This window comes from Lissotriton helveticus, chromosome 3_1 (assembly GCF_964261635.1).
Source record: "Lissotriton helveticus chromosome 3_1, aLisHel1.1, whole genome shotgun sequence".
Taxonomy (NCBI): Eukaryota; Metazoa; Chordata; class Amphibia; order Caudata; family Salamandridae; genus Lissotriton; species Lissotriton helveticus.
In genome coordinates, this window is record NC_136061.1 from 732,095,472 (window position 1) to 732,112,705 (window position 17,234).

The 17,234-nt window shown below is 41.2% G+C and overlaps 1 protein-coding gene across 1 annotated transcript in view; it reads right to left on the reverse strand.

Annotated features, from left to right (window-relative positions):
• The window catches only part of OVCH2 (ovochymase 2), a 996,115-nt gene that overhangs the window by 170,730 nt on the left and 808,151 nt on the right, over positions 1-17,234 (reverse strand). The window contains exon 17 of the mRNA XM_078680899.1: positions 6,738-6,813. Within this exon, the coding sequence (XP_078537025.1) occupies positions 6,738-6,813 (76 nt within the window). The remainder of the gene's footprint in view (positions 1-6,737; positions 6,814-17,234) is intronic.

Sequence of the window (17,234 nt, forward strand, 5' to 3'; positions counted from 1 at the left end):
CCCATGGGAAAAAAACAGGTGAACAACTTACAAGTAAGTAAACGTTTTTGAGATTCAGTCTCCAGGGATTTTGGTCAACAGTGGGCAATGATCAGACCAAAGAAGGTTCTACACCACTAGCGGCACTGGGTCGGCCGGGGTGCAGACGTCACTGGCCCAATGTTATCCAATGGAGGCTGGGGGCACCTCAAAGAGGCACTGATTACAGGTAAGTATCTGCGGTTCAGGGACACTGGCCCTGAGGGTTAAGACCAGCACTGGAGGGGGCACCAAATAGCACTGAGACTTCACCACCAGTGGCACAGGGGCAACCGGGTGCAGAGTGCAAAGGAGGTGTCGGGGCAGCGTTGAAACTAAAGGAGATCCTCGGTTGGAGAAAACAACTGCAGTCTGACTGGAGAGGTAAGTTGAATAGTGGGGTAAGCCAAAACACCATCGGTTGGGCAGAAGAGGTTGTCCAACACTAGATCTCAGGTCAGAGTCGCCGGGGTGACTTCACTGGGTTCGTGTGCCACCTGTACTATGTGGGCGTCGGGTGCAGAGTGTTGAAAGTCGCACCTGGATCCGGAGTCCTTGTGTTGGTTTCTTTGCTGGACAAATCCGGTGTCCAAGGGAGAAAAGAGTCTTTGTTGAAGTCAGCACAGGTTCCCGAGGTTCTTGGAGGTTGCTGACTGTGAGCCACACTGGTTTCTTGAAGCAGGGTTGCTGGAGGAGGGGACAGGCCAGTAGGGCTGGGGTCAAGTCAGCTGTTGTATTCTTCTCCACTGCTGCATGGCTCTTCGGTCCTTCTTCTTCGTAGGTTGACGAATCTGAGGAATAAGTTTAAGGGGAGCCCTTAAATACTGAATTTAAGGGTGTTACTGAGGTCGTGGACAGTAGCCAATGGCCTCTGTCACCTAGGGTGACTACACCCTTTGGGTGCCTCCTCCCTTTGGGGAAAGGGGCACATCCCTGTTCCTATTGGGCCTAATTCTCCAATTCAAGATGGAGAATTCCCAAGAGAAGGGTCATCTCAGCTCCCAGCCACCCAAGGGGTGTGCCAGTTCAAGGTTGAAATTCCGACTCTGCTTTCTAATTTTCCCACCAGTCCTTCTGCCAAAAAGTGGGGCGGAGACAGGGGGTGGGCACTTCCACTAGTTGGAGTGGCCCAAATCATCATAACTCATGGCGAGAGCCTTTGGGGCACACATCAAAGTGTTTCTGTTCTTAAAGGGGGAGGTGAGAAGCACCTCTACTCAGACCAAGCTTTGTTCCTGACCTCCTAGAGCACAAAGGCTCTCACCCAATGAGGTCAAAAGCCTGTCTGGTGGTGGCTAGCTGGCAAGGACCGGTCAGCCAATACACTAGAGGTTGGTCATTTTTCAGGGGGCATCTCTAAGATACCCCCTGAGTGCATTTTATCACAAATCAATAACTGGTATCAGTATGGGTTTATTATACTGAAAGGTTTGATACTAAACTTCTCAGTCTTCAGTTAAGCCATCATGAAGCTGTGGAGTTCGTTTTGACAAACTTCCAGCCCATGTACTCAAAATGGCTTCACTGCACTTACAGTGTCCCAGAATGTCCTAGACTAAGACACTTTAGGGGCATATTGCTCATGCAGTTATACCCTCACCTGGGTAGACACTCAAAATATCGAGTTTTTAATATCGAATTGCATTAATATCGATTAAAAAATATAGAATGGAAACAATATCGACTGGACAGAATATAGACTACAAAAATATCGAATAGGATAGCATTAATATCGAATCAAAAATATAGAATGGACATAATATCGAATGGACAGAATATAGACAACAAAAATATCGAATGGACAGAATATAGACCACAACAATATAGAATGGACAGAATATAGACTACAAAAATATCGAATTTGAGATAAGTTAATATCAATTTTTAAAGTGTTTTTTATGTTAGTATATGTTTGAAAAGTGTATATTTATTTTATTATTTATAATTAATTCATTATTTTTATGGTATTTAATTTTTGCGTAATATAATTCTGTAGAAGTTTGTGGGTTTATAGGGGAATAGGGTGGGAAGTAATTTAATTATAATTAATTAAATATGTTAATTAATTTATTGGTATTTATTTTGAATTTATTGTTAATTATTAATTGCTAATTAAAAAATAATTGGTAATTAATTTTAATTAATTGATTAATTGATAATTATGTTATTTTAGTAATTTGTTTTCTGTAGCGGGTTGTGGGTTTATAGGCGAATAGGGTGGGAAGTAATTTAATTATAATTAATTAAATACGTTAATTTATTTATTGGTATTTATTTTGAAATATTAGTTAATTAATTATTAATTGGTAATTAATTAAAATATAATTGGTAATTAATTTTAATTAATTGATTAATTGATAAATATGTTACTTTTAGTAATTTATTTTCTGTAGCGGGTTGTGGGTTTATAGGGGAATAGGGTGGGAAGTAATTTCATTATTATTAATTAAGTATGTTAATTTATGTATTGGTATTTATTTTAAATTAATTGTTAATTAATTATTAATTGGTAATTAATTAAAATATAATTGGTAATTAATTTTAATGAATTGATTAATTGATAACTATGTTAATTTTAGTAATTTATTTACTATAGCGGGTTGTGGGTTTATAGGGGAATAGGGTGGGAAGTTATTTAATTATAAATAATTAAATATGTTAATGTATTTATTTTGAATGAATTGTTAATTAATTATTAATTGGTAATTAATTAAAATATAATGGGTAATTCAATTTAATTAATTTATTAATTGATAATTATGTTAATTTTATTAATTTATTTTCTGTTGTGGGTTGTGGGTTTATAGGGGAATAGGGTGGGGAGTAATTTGATTGTAAGTAATTCAATTTTTTTAATTCTTTTTTTATCTAATTTTTAATTATTTTTTAATTGTTCATTAATTTATTGTTAATTGGTAAATAATTTGTATTAGTAGGTAAATATTTTTATTAATTAATTTTTATTTTTATTTTTAATTGATTAATTAATTTATTATATAAAAGTGTTAATTATTTTATTTGATTTGTAATTGATATTAATATGTATTTTTATTTATATATGAAGTATTTACTTTCCCTACTGTTGCACTCACTGGAGTGGCAAGAGTAATTTTTACCCTCCTGCTATCCAACGCTTTCCCTACTGTTGCACTCACTGGAGTGGGAATAGTAATTTTTACCCCTACGCTATGCAACCCTTTCCCTACTGTTGCACTCTTTGGAGTGGGAATAGTAATTTTTACCTTTACTCTATCCAACGCTTTCCCTACTGTTGCACTTACTGGAGTGGGAATAGTAATTATTACTCCTACGCTAGCCTATGCTTTCCCTACTGTTGCACTCTCTGGAGTGGGAATAGTAATTTTTACCTCTACGCTATCCAATGCTTTCCCTACTGTAGCACTCTCTGGAGTGGGAATAGTAATTTTTACCCTCCCGCTATCCAAAGCTTTCCCTACTGTTGCACTCACTGGAGTGGGAATAGTAATTTTTACACTCCCATTATCCAACGCTTTCCCTACTGTTGCACTCACTGGAGTGGGAATAGTCATTTTTACCCCTACTCTATCCAACGCATTCCCTACTGTTGCACTCACTGGAGTGGGAATAGTAATTTTTACCTCTACGCTATCCAACGCTTTCCCTACTGTAGCACTCTCTGGAGTGGGAATAGTAATTTTTACCCTCCCGCTATCCAAAGCTTTCCCTATTGTTGCACTTTCTGGAGTGGGAATAGTAATTTTAACACTCCCGTTATCCAACGCTTTCCCTACTGTTGTACTCACTGGAGTGGGAATAGTCATTTTTACCCCAACGCTATCAAACGCTTTCCCTACTGTTGCATTCTCTGGAGTGGGAATAGTAATTTTTACCCCTACGCTATCCAACGCTTTCCTTACTGTTGCACTCACTAGAGTGGGAATAGTAATTTTTACCCCTACGCTATCCAACGCTTTCCTTACTGTTGCACTCACTGGAGTGGGAATAGTAATTTTTACCCCTACGCTATCCAACGCTTTCCCTACTGTTGCACTCTCTGGAGTGGGAATAGTAATTTTTACCCTCCCACTATCCAACGCTTTCCCTACTGTTGCACTCACTGGAGTGGGAATAGTAATTTTTACTGCTATGCTATCCAATGTTTTTTCTACTGTTGCACTCACTGGAGTGGTAATAGTAAATTTAACCCTCTCGCTATCCTATGGTAAATATATTGTATATTATTTATGAATACTATGTTTATATATATATATATATATATATATATATATATATATAAATTATTTTTTATTTATATTAATTATTTATTAATTTTAATGTTATTTAAGTATTTTAAGTCTGTTTAAGTTAGTTATATTTATTATTTCATTAATTTAAAATTACTTTTAAATATTTAAAAAATTTGGATATTTTGACTATCTATATTTTTGTAGGTCTATATTTTTGATTCGATATTTTTGAACTTACCTGTTTGAAGATAGGAAGTCGATATTTTGGCATTCTATATTTTTTACTCGATATTTTTGTAGGTCTATATTTTTGCCATCGATATTGTTTCAGTGATCCCCTCACCTGTGGTATAGTGCACCCTGCCTTAGGGTTATAAGGTCTTCCAGAGAGGTGACTTACCTTTGCCACATGCATTGGTGTGTAGGCATGACACCCAGGAAGGGGTGCCTTGCCAACTCTTTTAGTTTAGCCACAACACAACACATAGCCTGCAATGGCAGTGAGTATGTGTTAGGTGTGGGGTCCTTTAGGGTGGTACAATACATGCTGCAGCCCTTGATACCACTTGTACCTTCTACAAGGGACTAATATGTGGGCAAGTGTGTGCCAATTGTGGGTACCATTTAGGGAAAGAACACAGGCACTGAGAACCCGGTTGACAGGGACCCAGTGCACACTCAGTCAAAGTGCATTAGAAATCTGGCAAAACGTGTGTGTGTTGGGGAGGGGGGTACTGCAATGGAAAGCTACTTTCCTGCAGGTAGAAATAGCTATTATGAAACAGTCTGAAGCACACAACCAGATTTCAATGACAGTCATTAAGGCAATCCCCAAAGGAAAACTAAGTCCTCACCAAGATAATTAAAGAGAATATGCTAGAAATGCATTATCCTATATCTATGCTGAAGCCACTAGTTAACCATCTGGCTGGAAGACGGTGGTAGGTGGACCTGGAAGTGAAACTAACTAAAACATAGCTGGGAGTACTGTTGTGCACAGGTATAGAAAACTCCATTCAATCCTAGATACAAACTAATACATTTAAATTTCCTACATCTCCTCTATCTTACCCATAAATACCTGGCTATGTTCAGAGGAATTATACATGATATTTGCGTAATCTATCTGGCAGAACGTTCAGACTTTATTATCCTCCCATGAAAGCGCCCAACAGTGCATCTATACTGTGACAAGGTCTTTTTTCAATGCGATCTGACAATATCCCTACATAATGTACCCCAGTGATAGTGTTAATACAATAAATTTCAGAGATATCAGCACTAGCGCTAATTAAAAAATTAGCAATGCGAATATTGAGTGATGTCTCACCTTTACAAGACTTGGTGTAGTACATGAGATGGTAGAAACCTACACCATGCCAACACACCCGGGCTTCTATACCCCATGCCATCTGGGATCACTTCACTACTACTGATGTAGTAAGAAAGTATGACAAGCACATCTTTGCTAATATAGTATGTATTGCCGAAATGCACATGCTTAAAACTAAATACTATGGGCCTCATTTCTGAAAAGTGATGCATCGCTGCGAGAAAACAGCGATGCGTCACTTTTCATTGCGCCCTCCTTGCGACACCAATGATGCGTCATATTTACAGTATGACACATCATGTCACAAGAAGTTACAGATACGTCAGCATTTCTGATGTATTTGTAGGCACAAAAATGACGCATTGCTGGAGTGTGTCACAAAAGTGACGCAACTCCAGCAATGGGTCATTAAACATGGGCAAGTCCCATGTTAAATGTGCTTGCATCAGTCTTACGCCTGCCATGAGGCAAGCGTAAGATATTGACGCATTTACGTCCTTGAAGTGATGCAGTACAATCTCATAGATTTCACTGCGCCACTTCTACGAGGCTTACTTGCGTCAGAATGCTGACCCTGCATACATTGGGCAGATTTACAAGCCCCTTGCGCCACTTTTGCATCACTGTTACCATGTTAAAAGTGACACAAAAATGGCGCAAGGGGCTTGTAAATCTGCCCCGTTATACCTGGCGCAGGTATAATGTGGTGCGGGGTTTACAAAGTGACACATCTATCTAGATCCGTCACTTTTTAAATATGACGCAACATGGCACATTGTTTAGCCTGCTGTGTGTCACAAAAAGTGACGCACCGGCAAAGCAAAAGTGACACAAGGGCTAATAAATAAGCCCCTATAATTTTAAAGTGCAAAAACAAGAATTAACATAAGCATTTACCAAGGTATTGTGATCCCACCTTCAGACAGAAAGTCGGAAAAGCAAAAAAACATTGGCAATAACACAAGAAGTTTTCTTTCCCACATATGGGGGCTATTGATGGGGCTACTTCGGCTTTGCATGGCATTGCCTGGGAAGGGAAGCCAATGGCGTTTACCCTGCACTAAATAGGGTGGGATGTCAGTCACTGTGACCTAGAGGACCTTTAGTTGCAAGAGTCTGGTTTCCCTTCCAAAAGCACGCAAAACTGTTCTGCTTACCTGGTGATGCTCCTCTTCGGTGCTTTCACTTATATCATGAGCTCCAGCAACTACAACCAATGAATCGAATTGTTCCCTGTAAGGAAAAATATATTGATATATCTTTTGTTATATATTCACTCAATTGACGTGTTAAAAAAATCCAAGCCCAAATATTTAATAATATTTATCAAAAATGCTCATCATGCAAGTCATGACGATGGTCAAATGATACACGGCATTTGTCAAAAACATAATTCATCATCCTTTACCCAGAGGTAAGGATGCCGCTAGACTGATATCCAGTGTGTAAAGGATTTTTGCTATGTTCTGCGGCCCTTTCACAACACAGTGACTTTAGCTTTAGGTTCCCCACTAAATAGACACATTTTGTTATTTACATAGGTGTAAACTGGCCCCAAGTCATAAGGATGACTTTCCACAAGTTTTTCCTCTTTTTTTCAGCCAACAACATTAAGAATGGTGACACTTATAAGTCCATATCTATAATGGTAACGGTAAAACTACAAGTCCCAGCATGATTAGAGGTCTTGGCTGAAAAGTGTAAGAAGAGTGCCTTCCTGACATGGGACCGACTGACAGCTCTGTATTTATGAAAGCACATGGTTAGTTTGCAAACTTGTTTTGTGATAACGTTTAAAAGGTAGTTTAATCATGAACATCATACAGGAATCATTGTATTTTACATTTCTATACTTTCCAGTACATGACACACAAACCAATAAATACATGTGATATACACAAAGATGAACTAAAGACACAGAAAACTGCTAAATATCAATGCACATAAAGAAAGAGTGTGGACCAAACAAAAGACAAATGAGGAAAATTAGAAAAGTGTCCCACACAGTCCTCAGAAACAAACATGATTTTAGTAGTCTTAACATCAGCAGGGAACATATGATTCACCAGACCATGCATCAGATGTTTTTTCCCTCAGGGCCAGAGCAAGATCGTAGATGGTGGAGTTATTTCAGATCTAAATAAGAATATCCGATACAAGGAATGTAACGAATGGCATTCCCTGAAGTAAAGAGCCTAACCATGAATTGCTATGTTAGATAGTGAGGTGTCAGAGAGTAGATGGATGAAGTTCCAAATAAGTAAGGCATAATACAAAATATCAGTTCACAATACTTTCAAAGTAAGAGCTGGAGCAGGGATGAGTTACCTGCTGTCAAAGTAAGTAGCTTACTCTGATCCACAATGGTGCTGTTGGTAATTAGAAGTGAACCACACCAAAGGAGATGAGAGGAATGTTTGCAATGTGTCTAACCACTGGCACTTGCTAGGGGTAGAATCCCAACACATTGTTATTTTGTTCATCATGCCACCTCAGCTTGGATCCAGCCATATACAAATAAGTCTTGATCCTGTTCCTCATGGGAACAGTCAAGCCCAAACTGCCAGGCCAGCAGGGCCGGCTCTAGGCTCATGGTGGCGATGTGCAGGGAGCGTAGGTGGGGGCCCCAGAATAATGAAATACTGAGCAAAAAGCACTGTTTCTAAACTTATACCTTGCAGTTACCATCCATGCAATTCCTTAAAGATGGTTCATAATTCATTAAGCAGGTATATTACAAGGTGGTAACCTGAGACCTATCTCACTAAAGAATGTCTGCAATGATGAAAGCAGTAACTCGCTGAGCTTCCTACGTAAAATACAAATCTGTGACCTGCATGGTGCATGCTTCACTTTGCAGCTGGGACATCACATTTAACTCTGTCTCTTTATACTTTGTATGAGTGACTGAGGCCGGCCTGTAACTAGACTGCACACAGATCTCGCCAGTCGCCAGCAAGTGTATTCACCACCAAAGTTATCTTACAGCTACAATGCTTTGGAATTTGTTGGGTAAACAAAGATCTAGGTGTCTACAGTCTAATCCCCTGCAATAAACTATTTTAAAGTGAAGCCTGCTCGAGAGAAAACAAAGTATAATTAGAGGAGGTATAATACAGCAATATATGGTAGACACTTGAGCACAAGAACAAACGTTACGTTCGTAGGCAAAGGCAATGGTGGCACTTGTGCAAGTATCAAAGCAAACAAAATGCCATTACCACGCAGTCCCCAGCCTAGGGCCGGCTCTGCTTACCTTGCTGCCAACACCAATGGTTAATCTTTTATGTCCAAGAGGGACAATTCATGAGGTGAAAGTAATTTTAACAATAAATGAGCCAAACAAGCCAGGATCCACAAAGACAAATCCAACATCTGTAGATATGAAGTTTGTGATGCCAACATAGTCAGATCCAAGAACAAAAGTAAGACCTGCCTAGTGAGCACCAATTCTATCCTGCCTGAAGTCGCCTTCTTTTAATGTTCAACAATGAAACTGAGTTACCACTACCTAGTGACACTAGCAGTAGTACCTGTGGCTTAACAGGAGTATCCCCTGGGTTTTACTGACTCAAGGTCAGTACAGCTTCCACAGCATGTCTCTGCCCCTGCTCAGATTAATGCACCAACCCCAGGTTGCACCACTGTCCACCCAAAAAAGAAATCTAAACAAAAGGGCCCGCAATTAGGCCATTCCAAATTCAGAAAACTAAAGTGGAGATAAGAGGCTTGATAATACGCCCTTGAGAATTCCAATAGAAGCCCATGTTCTGCTGTGAACATGGGCTTCTATTGGAATTCTCAAGGGCGTATTATCAAGCCCATCATTGCCGATTTAGGGACAGTTTTCTGCCGCTAAAGCGGCGATAATTTTAACTCAGTTTCTAGATGATATGCCCCTCAGTGCGTGAGGTCGTTTTTTCCAGCCATTAAATCACAAGGAACCCCATATTCCATGTGGATTTGCCACATACATTTACCACCTGCTGTAAGTAGGTTGTAGGGGGACCTGTGCTTAGGGTAAGGGGTAAGAAAGGGTGTGGGTGTAGGGGGGGGCAGTTTCGCTTCAACTAATCCCCTTTCGCATAGTATAAAATTATTGTCGCTCATTCTGTTTGCTGCTTATTTCCAAATATTGAATAGAAGCCTCAAGCCTACGGAATTTTGAAAAAAAATACATTTTAAAATGTGAAATATTATAGGGGTAACTTAATTTCTTTCAGTGAATATTGAGGGCATTACGTCATATTTATGTGTCAGGAAGACCGTGCGAAAGAAACATTGTTTAAGGAAGCAGTGGGCTTTTGATAGCTATTGACTATTGGAAGTCTGGTACAGACTAAAAGATTCGTTAAAGCTCTGAAGACTCTTTGGAATCCCTCCAAACCTCTAGACTTTTATTTGTTTAACCCACTCGTAACTATTGGAAAGTGCATTAATTATTCAATTAGTTTTTCTTACGAAAACAGATTGCAATTCTCCACTTGTAATGATACTCCCAATGCTACCATATCTGCCGCAAGGGATATAAATCACCAGCACATTTTCAACACCCTGTCCTCACCAGCTCCAAACGACGTATCTTTTTTTTGCTGCGCATCTCAATGTCTACGCCGCTGGAATCTATCTACAGTGGTCTTCGTGTCAAGCGGTGACGACCTTCGTGCTGGCTAGAAATTATATATAGGCTTGTCTCTCCCCGTGAAAACAAGTCTGAGGTAGACTCCATTTTCAGCAGTGATGTAATTGTGTTTACGCGCGCCATCTGGGCTCTGTGGCAGAGCTAGAAATGTATAGCTGTTGAGTGGCACCCGTGTGCTAATCCCCTAGCTTGAAACGGATATCTTCTACCTCACGTATCCTCCCTCGCTCTCCTCTGCCAGCCCCAACTCGACACTCTCTTACCTCGCAAGCAGACAAGAAAAAGGTTTCAGATGGCTCGTCACCCGAAGACTGTGTCACTTGATTAGGATGGAGAAGGAGCTATCTTTAACTTCATCCCGAATATAGACGATGACGTAGACTTTGTGTGAGACCTAGAAGAGATGCGCGCCGGCAGTCTCTTATGACCTCGAAGCATGCATTCGAGTTGTGGACTGTCTCCTGACGTGAATAGAAGGCACATGCTCGCCATAACTGGGCGAATTGCTGGATAGTGACTGATCGCACTCTCCCTGGCGCGGGAGCGTGACCCACCGTGACGCGTCAGAGCGGCAGCAGAGGTGTGCAGTTCCGCACTGCTCACAGCGCGCGGGGGCTGTCCCAGGGCCGTCACGTCATACGGTCATTGGTAGTGGGCTAAGATTGACGGCCCTGGGACCCAAATCAAAGTGAAACTAATAACAAGATTGAAAACAACGCTGTGCCATTGCTAGCCGGGGTCGGAGCCGGAGGCCGCCAAATCCTGCCAGGGGGCCGCCACTGCCACGATTATCAGATCCTTCCGATCCTTGTCGTGGCGGCCCCTGGGGTTTGGCGGCCCTGTGCAGGTGCACACTTTGCACATGCCTAGGTCCGGCCCTGAGGCCAGGACCTCCCACAGCAAACAAAAGAAACCCAGGACCAGTTTTGCCCTAGTTATGGGATCTTCAGCCAGGCACAGCTTGGTTCCAGTGACACAGTGTGCACAGGACCCACGTCTGGGCATACCCATTTCACTTAGGGTGACACTAAAGTATAAAAAAAAGTAACAGATGGGATGCTTGAAATAATCTCTGCCACTGGTAATTACTCAGGGCCGTATCCCATTTCATCGTTATTTTGCACACCATGCCACCTCAGATTGGAACCAGATAAATGCAAATCATTCTTGACCCTGCTTTAATGGGAACAGTTCAGCTCGAACTGCCAAGCTAGGCCCTTCATTTACCAGAACACAAGCAACTGAGGACTGGTCATGTCCGTGTTATGGCTCATCAGCCTGGTATAGCTTGTTTCCAGTGACACAGTATGCACAGGATCCATTCACTTGGTAATTAGGCCGATACTGACCAAGTGCTGATCCCCAGGGCAACTAGCAGCAGAAGAATTCAGGAAAAGACGAGTGGTAGGACAAATTACATATAAACAAGAAAATGTAACAAGCTCTAAAGTTAAGGGGTGACAGCAAATCCTAGATAGAACTAGGAAAGAAGTAAAAAATATGGTAGGGCGCAAGGTTGGATGTCCGAATTAAGCAAAAGTGGATAGCCAATAAAACCACTGAATGTTGCCATGCAAAGATGAATGTGTGACTTATGGTTAAGCACTGATTCTATTACTCATGACCCAGGTGTGAACACCTGCCACAGGAAGTTTCCACTCTGTGGTGGTTAGTGGTTAAGTCTTTCTTAGGTGCAACTGCCCTGTGTTCCACAGTTTATTCCCTGTCTCAAATGCAATTCGAGGACTGATGCAAAGCCCTGGTTAAGCAGCAACCACAAGCCATTAACTTGTGTTCAACCGCCTGGTAGCTTGACAAAGAACAGTCAGTCTTAAAGAGGTAATGTGTAAAGTATTTGTCCAACACTCCAAACAGTAAAACAGTGAAAACACCACCCAAAAAGATCCCACCTCAGGTTAAAAAAGAACTTCATTTAATAAATAAAACAACACCAAAATGACAAATATTCAATCAGTAGAACAGGAGTTATGAATTTTTAAAGAATAAACTGGAAACTAGTGCCAAGAAAAGAATGCACCAGCCACTGCTATCTGGTTGCGGTAGACTGAGTCAAAGTAAAAGATTCAAGACACCAGGAAAACACCTAAATCTTGTAATGTTTGCTGACCTTCATGGCCAGCTGTCCAACCTTCTTGCAGTCCTGAGGAAGACCCGCCTTAGATGCTCATAAATCACCGCATCCTGTTTTAGGGTCGAAACGTCGACGTTCTGTCTATGTATCCGTCCACACAGAGTTCCAATGAACTAAAGAAATAATATATCGGTTTGAAACTACTGTAACTTAGAGTGGACACGTATGGTTTAAATATGATATCTAGATGTAGGATTATGTTTGTTGTTTAATATCTGTTGAGCACCCAGTCACTAAATTACGACTTACTCACCCCATGTACTTTCAGTTTGATGTATTGTGTGTTTTGGACAGCTTCCCAAATAGATTGAGAATCAAACCGACCAAAAGGCTGAATACAAAAGATTTACCTTTACCTTCCACTGTGGTCAGTTGTTTGTTGTATTTTTTCCTTTGTTTTCAACACAAGTCGTGTTCCTTGATATATCACTCATTGGGTATATCTGCTCATTTGTATATTCAATATATCTGCAATGTAAATATGATTCCCAACAGAACCATTGTTTTTTGTTTAGTTAGACTACCCAGATTCTGAGGGTTACTAGGTTACCCCATTATCTTTAATGTTCAATATGTTGGCATTTATGGTGGATTTTCTAACTGTTTGAAATTGGTGGACTGGGGTTTAAGCCCTGGTTAAGCAGCAACCACAAGCCATTAACTTGTGTTCAACCGCCTGGTAGCTTGACAAAGAACAGTCAGTCTTAAAGAGGTAATGTGTAAAGTATTTGTCCAACACCACACAAAAAGATCCCACCTCAGGTTAATAAAAGAACTTCATTTAATAAATAAAACAACACCAAAATGACAATATTCAATCAGTAGAGCAGGAGTTATGAATTTTTAAAGAATAAACTGGGAAATAGTGCCAAGAAAAGAACGCACCTGCCACTGCTATCTTGTTGTGCTAGACTGAGTCAAAGTAAAAGATTCAAGACACCAGGAAAACACCTAAATCTTGTGATGTTTGCTGACCTTCATGGGCAGCTGTGGGAGAGTCATAACACCAGCTTAGAACCTGCTCCTGTAATTCATTACACATGAGGTACAAGGTGTCACCATGGTGTAACAAAGCTTATCTTTGCTGCCTCCGAGTTTCCTGTGGTAACTATTGCGCCCAATTGATGGATCCCTGAACTGTTGTGGCCTGTTTCAAAAAGGTGTCCTAGTTATCCTTGGCCACTGTGGAGATAGCCAATATGTGGAGCACACTCTTCTTCCCACATCTGCCATGATAATGCAACCACCTTTCCAAGATGATGACCTGACTGCACACGATCCCCCTCGGAGGAGCAGCAGCAAACAGGGACCGACACGGCAGGAGAGAGGACTCCGACTCCCAGCCGCCCCTGGGTCTTTCATCGGGCATAAAGCGCCGACGCAGTCCAGCGGCGTGGGACGGGCACGGTCCAAGGGCGGGCCCATCCACGCCCATCGGAGGCTGGGCTGGGCCCACCATCTGAGAAGCGGCAAATACAAATAAGGTACCGGCGATATCCATAATTTTTCTTTAGTATCAATGCTATTGCCATAACATTGGTGTGTAAAAGACTAAAGCTTATAACCAGATAACAATTGTTAGTGTTGTGATGAATAAGCGCAGAGGCCGCAATGACCATATGGGGGAGGGGATAATGGGAACACTCGATTTGTTCCTAATCAGAGCAACATCGGTTTTAGCCCACGAAATTGAAATTACAGAACACCGACTATCCCTGGAACCGGTCCTTCAAACTACTTCCGCTTTGATGGCTGAGACACTTCTTCCTACGATAAATCAACCCTCATTCCAAACTTGGAGGGGATAAAAAGGGGTGCATCACCTAATCAACCTGCATTAACAATAAAGCCTGGAACATCTACCCGAGGTGTAGGGACTAAAAGGGCCACTCGAACAAACTTGGAAAAAGTAGGGAAAAGAAAAAAAGGAAATGGCCCACATAACCAACAACAGTCAAAGGCACCCAGACAAACTAGACAATCCAAAGTAAGTGGGAATTGTGAGGCGGCGGAGCCTGCACAAGAAATACAAGAAGAAGAGAGTATTTCGGCAACCCCTAAAGTAACTGCCATCCCCCTGACCATTGAGGATATGCGGCAGAGACTGGAGACCTTAGTAGCCACAATGCTGAACCCCATTATTGCTACATTGACCCAGCTGTAAGGCAAGCTAGGGTCCCTGGAGTCAGAGATGGAATGAAACAAACAGACACTAGGGACATTAGTCCTCGCACCAAATCTGCGGCCACTGGGGACTGGATTAAGTAGAAGGGAAAGGTCAGAACAAGAGACCCAACACCAAAGCTCTTTTAATAGCACAGAGGAGAGGGGGGCTCTTCAAAACACCGAGCCCCCAGTTAATAACCCCAGAAACTGCCCATCAGGGATTCCTAAGCGGTATGGGAGAGCTGACCTGAGCAAACCTAGCAATACCCAATCTCATTGGCATCAGTTAAATGGCATGGACGCTGCAACAAACCACCCAACCCCACCCTTGAACATAGTTACAAACGCTCGAGGAGGAATGATCCCTGATAATCAATTAAATCTTTCAATGGAGGAAAAGGCGAATCTCCGTCCATTATAGAATGGAACACGGACATTACATCTCCCCCCGGCAGCCGCACTATTGGTACTGGTATTAGGGAATACACCTCTGATGTCGGAGGGCCAATCAGAATCTACAAGGCAATTGATGTTTAAAGCATTACACTGTTTGATAGAAAAACTGAGTGAAAGGGGGGTGAAGAACCAAAAATCTCTCAAACCAGTTGATTATGGCTAGAAGGGCAGCATGGGTGGGCGCAGAGAGGAAAGGAATGGTGGGAGCCTGTGTGGTATTACATTTTAATAATGAATTTAGAGTCAGATATATTTTGGATAATTTAGGTAATATTTTTTTTAACAATTCTGAAATTGTGGTATTACCGTTAGGTTATTTTTATAAACCAAATTCCTTCTTACCCCAAAATAATTATTTCCCTCAGAAGGGGAATCAGGTTTGGAAGACCCCAGTGGGTCACTCCAGGATGCAAAGCTTAACTCTTGAGAATCATTTTGCCCCATTGACTGACGGCACCCATCCCCCCCAAAAGTCTGAAGGTAACTGTGAAAATCAGATTAATTTGGGTTGCCGAACTGAAGTGACTTCTTACTCACTTGATCCACAAAGGGGGGCCACCAAAACGGTCCGAACGATAGCCTCATGGAATGTGGCTGGTATTTCCCAAAAATTAAGTGATGAAAATTGGTTGAAAACATGGCAAGGCAATGACATTGCATGCTTTCAGGAGACATGGTATATTGACCCAATTGTTGTAAATGGAGATTGCACATTTTGACTCTGATTTCGAATAACTTCCCAGGGAAGGTAATACAATTGGAATCCCCAAAAGCAAACTTTCACATTCTTACACTGGAAATACACAAAGAAGGCAGATGGCTTCTAATTAATACCTATAACAATGAGTTTGGTCCAAATAGACTTGCTATTGTTGGTAAAGTTGACAAGGCTTTAGACCACTCTGTAGATAATAAGAGGAACTATGATTTTAATGTCATTTGGTTGGGAGACTTTAATATACATCTGTGTAGATACAATGCAGCCCCTTTATGTGGCTTAAAGGATTTGGGGGGGCAACAACATAAACCACTTTGAACACAATGAATATGGTAACTGTTTAAATAAGATGCTAACACCGCGAAACATAGTAATGTCGGGCGATTTAGAGCTAGCATCAGGTAATAAGGCAGGAACCTTCTACAGAAATGGCCTAGAGTCAATCATTGATTATATGCTCGTTACTACCCCTATTTGCTCTAGAGCCAGTAGAGTGCCAAATAAATTTACAACTTTTGGCGATCATGCTATTTTATCACTACGGATAAAATTACCCATAGGGCAGTCTGCACATATTCTAAATGTTGATACCCCAGTAGTGCAAAGGAGGAATAGCATACAATTAAAATGGGCTTGTGTTGACCAACCGAAATTAACTGCAGAAATTATATCAACTACACTGAGCAAGACAGCAATTCGCCTAGACTCATAGGCGGAAGCAGGAGAAACTGTGAAGGCCTTTAGTGATCTCCTAGAGGAAGTAAAAAGGGCTCTTACATGTACAAACATTTTTTACAAGAGACCTGATAGGGGATGGTTTGACTCCCCCTGTACAAAAGCAAGGAGAGCTTTGCTGAATGCCCTGAAAAGAACACCCAGAATCCAGACAAAATCAGGGAACTGCGGATCACATACAAACCTAGTAGGGAAAATAGAGAAAAGGCTATAAAAGAAGAAATGTGGGAGGATCTTACTAAAGCAGCAAAAATGCATAATAGCCGTGACTTCTGGAAGATTGTAAATGCACCGCATTTTTAAATTCCCGTAGATCCTACATTAGATAACAATGTAGATGAGGAGGCATGGGTTGTCCATTTTGAGAACATTTTTGCTGTAACTATAGATCCCCAAATACCATTGGTCAACACGGAAACAAGCAATCAAGCTCCCCTTTCATTCTCACTCTTAGAAGTAAAAGAAAGATTAATGTCATGCAGTGCAGGTAAGGCCCCAGGACCGAATGGTGTCCCAAATGATTTCTTTCAAGGAGTACCAGAGCTATGCGCACCCCTATTAATTAATGTTATATAGCCCGAGTAGGTCCCCCACAGTCCTGGTCAGCAGGTGTCATTGTTCCAATATATAAAAAAAGAGACAGGGCTGATCCAAAAACTATAGGCCAATCTCCCTGCTGGACACGACAGCAAAACTTATGGGCCGGCTCCTCCTTTCTAAGCTAAAGGGCTGGGCCAAGGAAAATAACATCTTAATCCAGGCCCAATAGGGATTCCAGCAGGGAA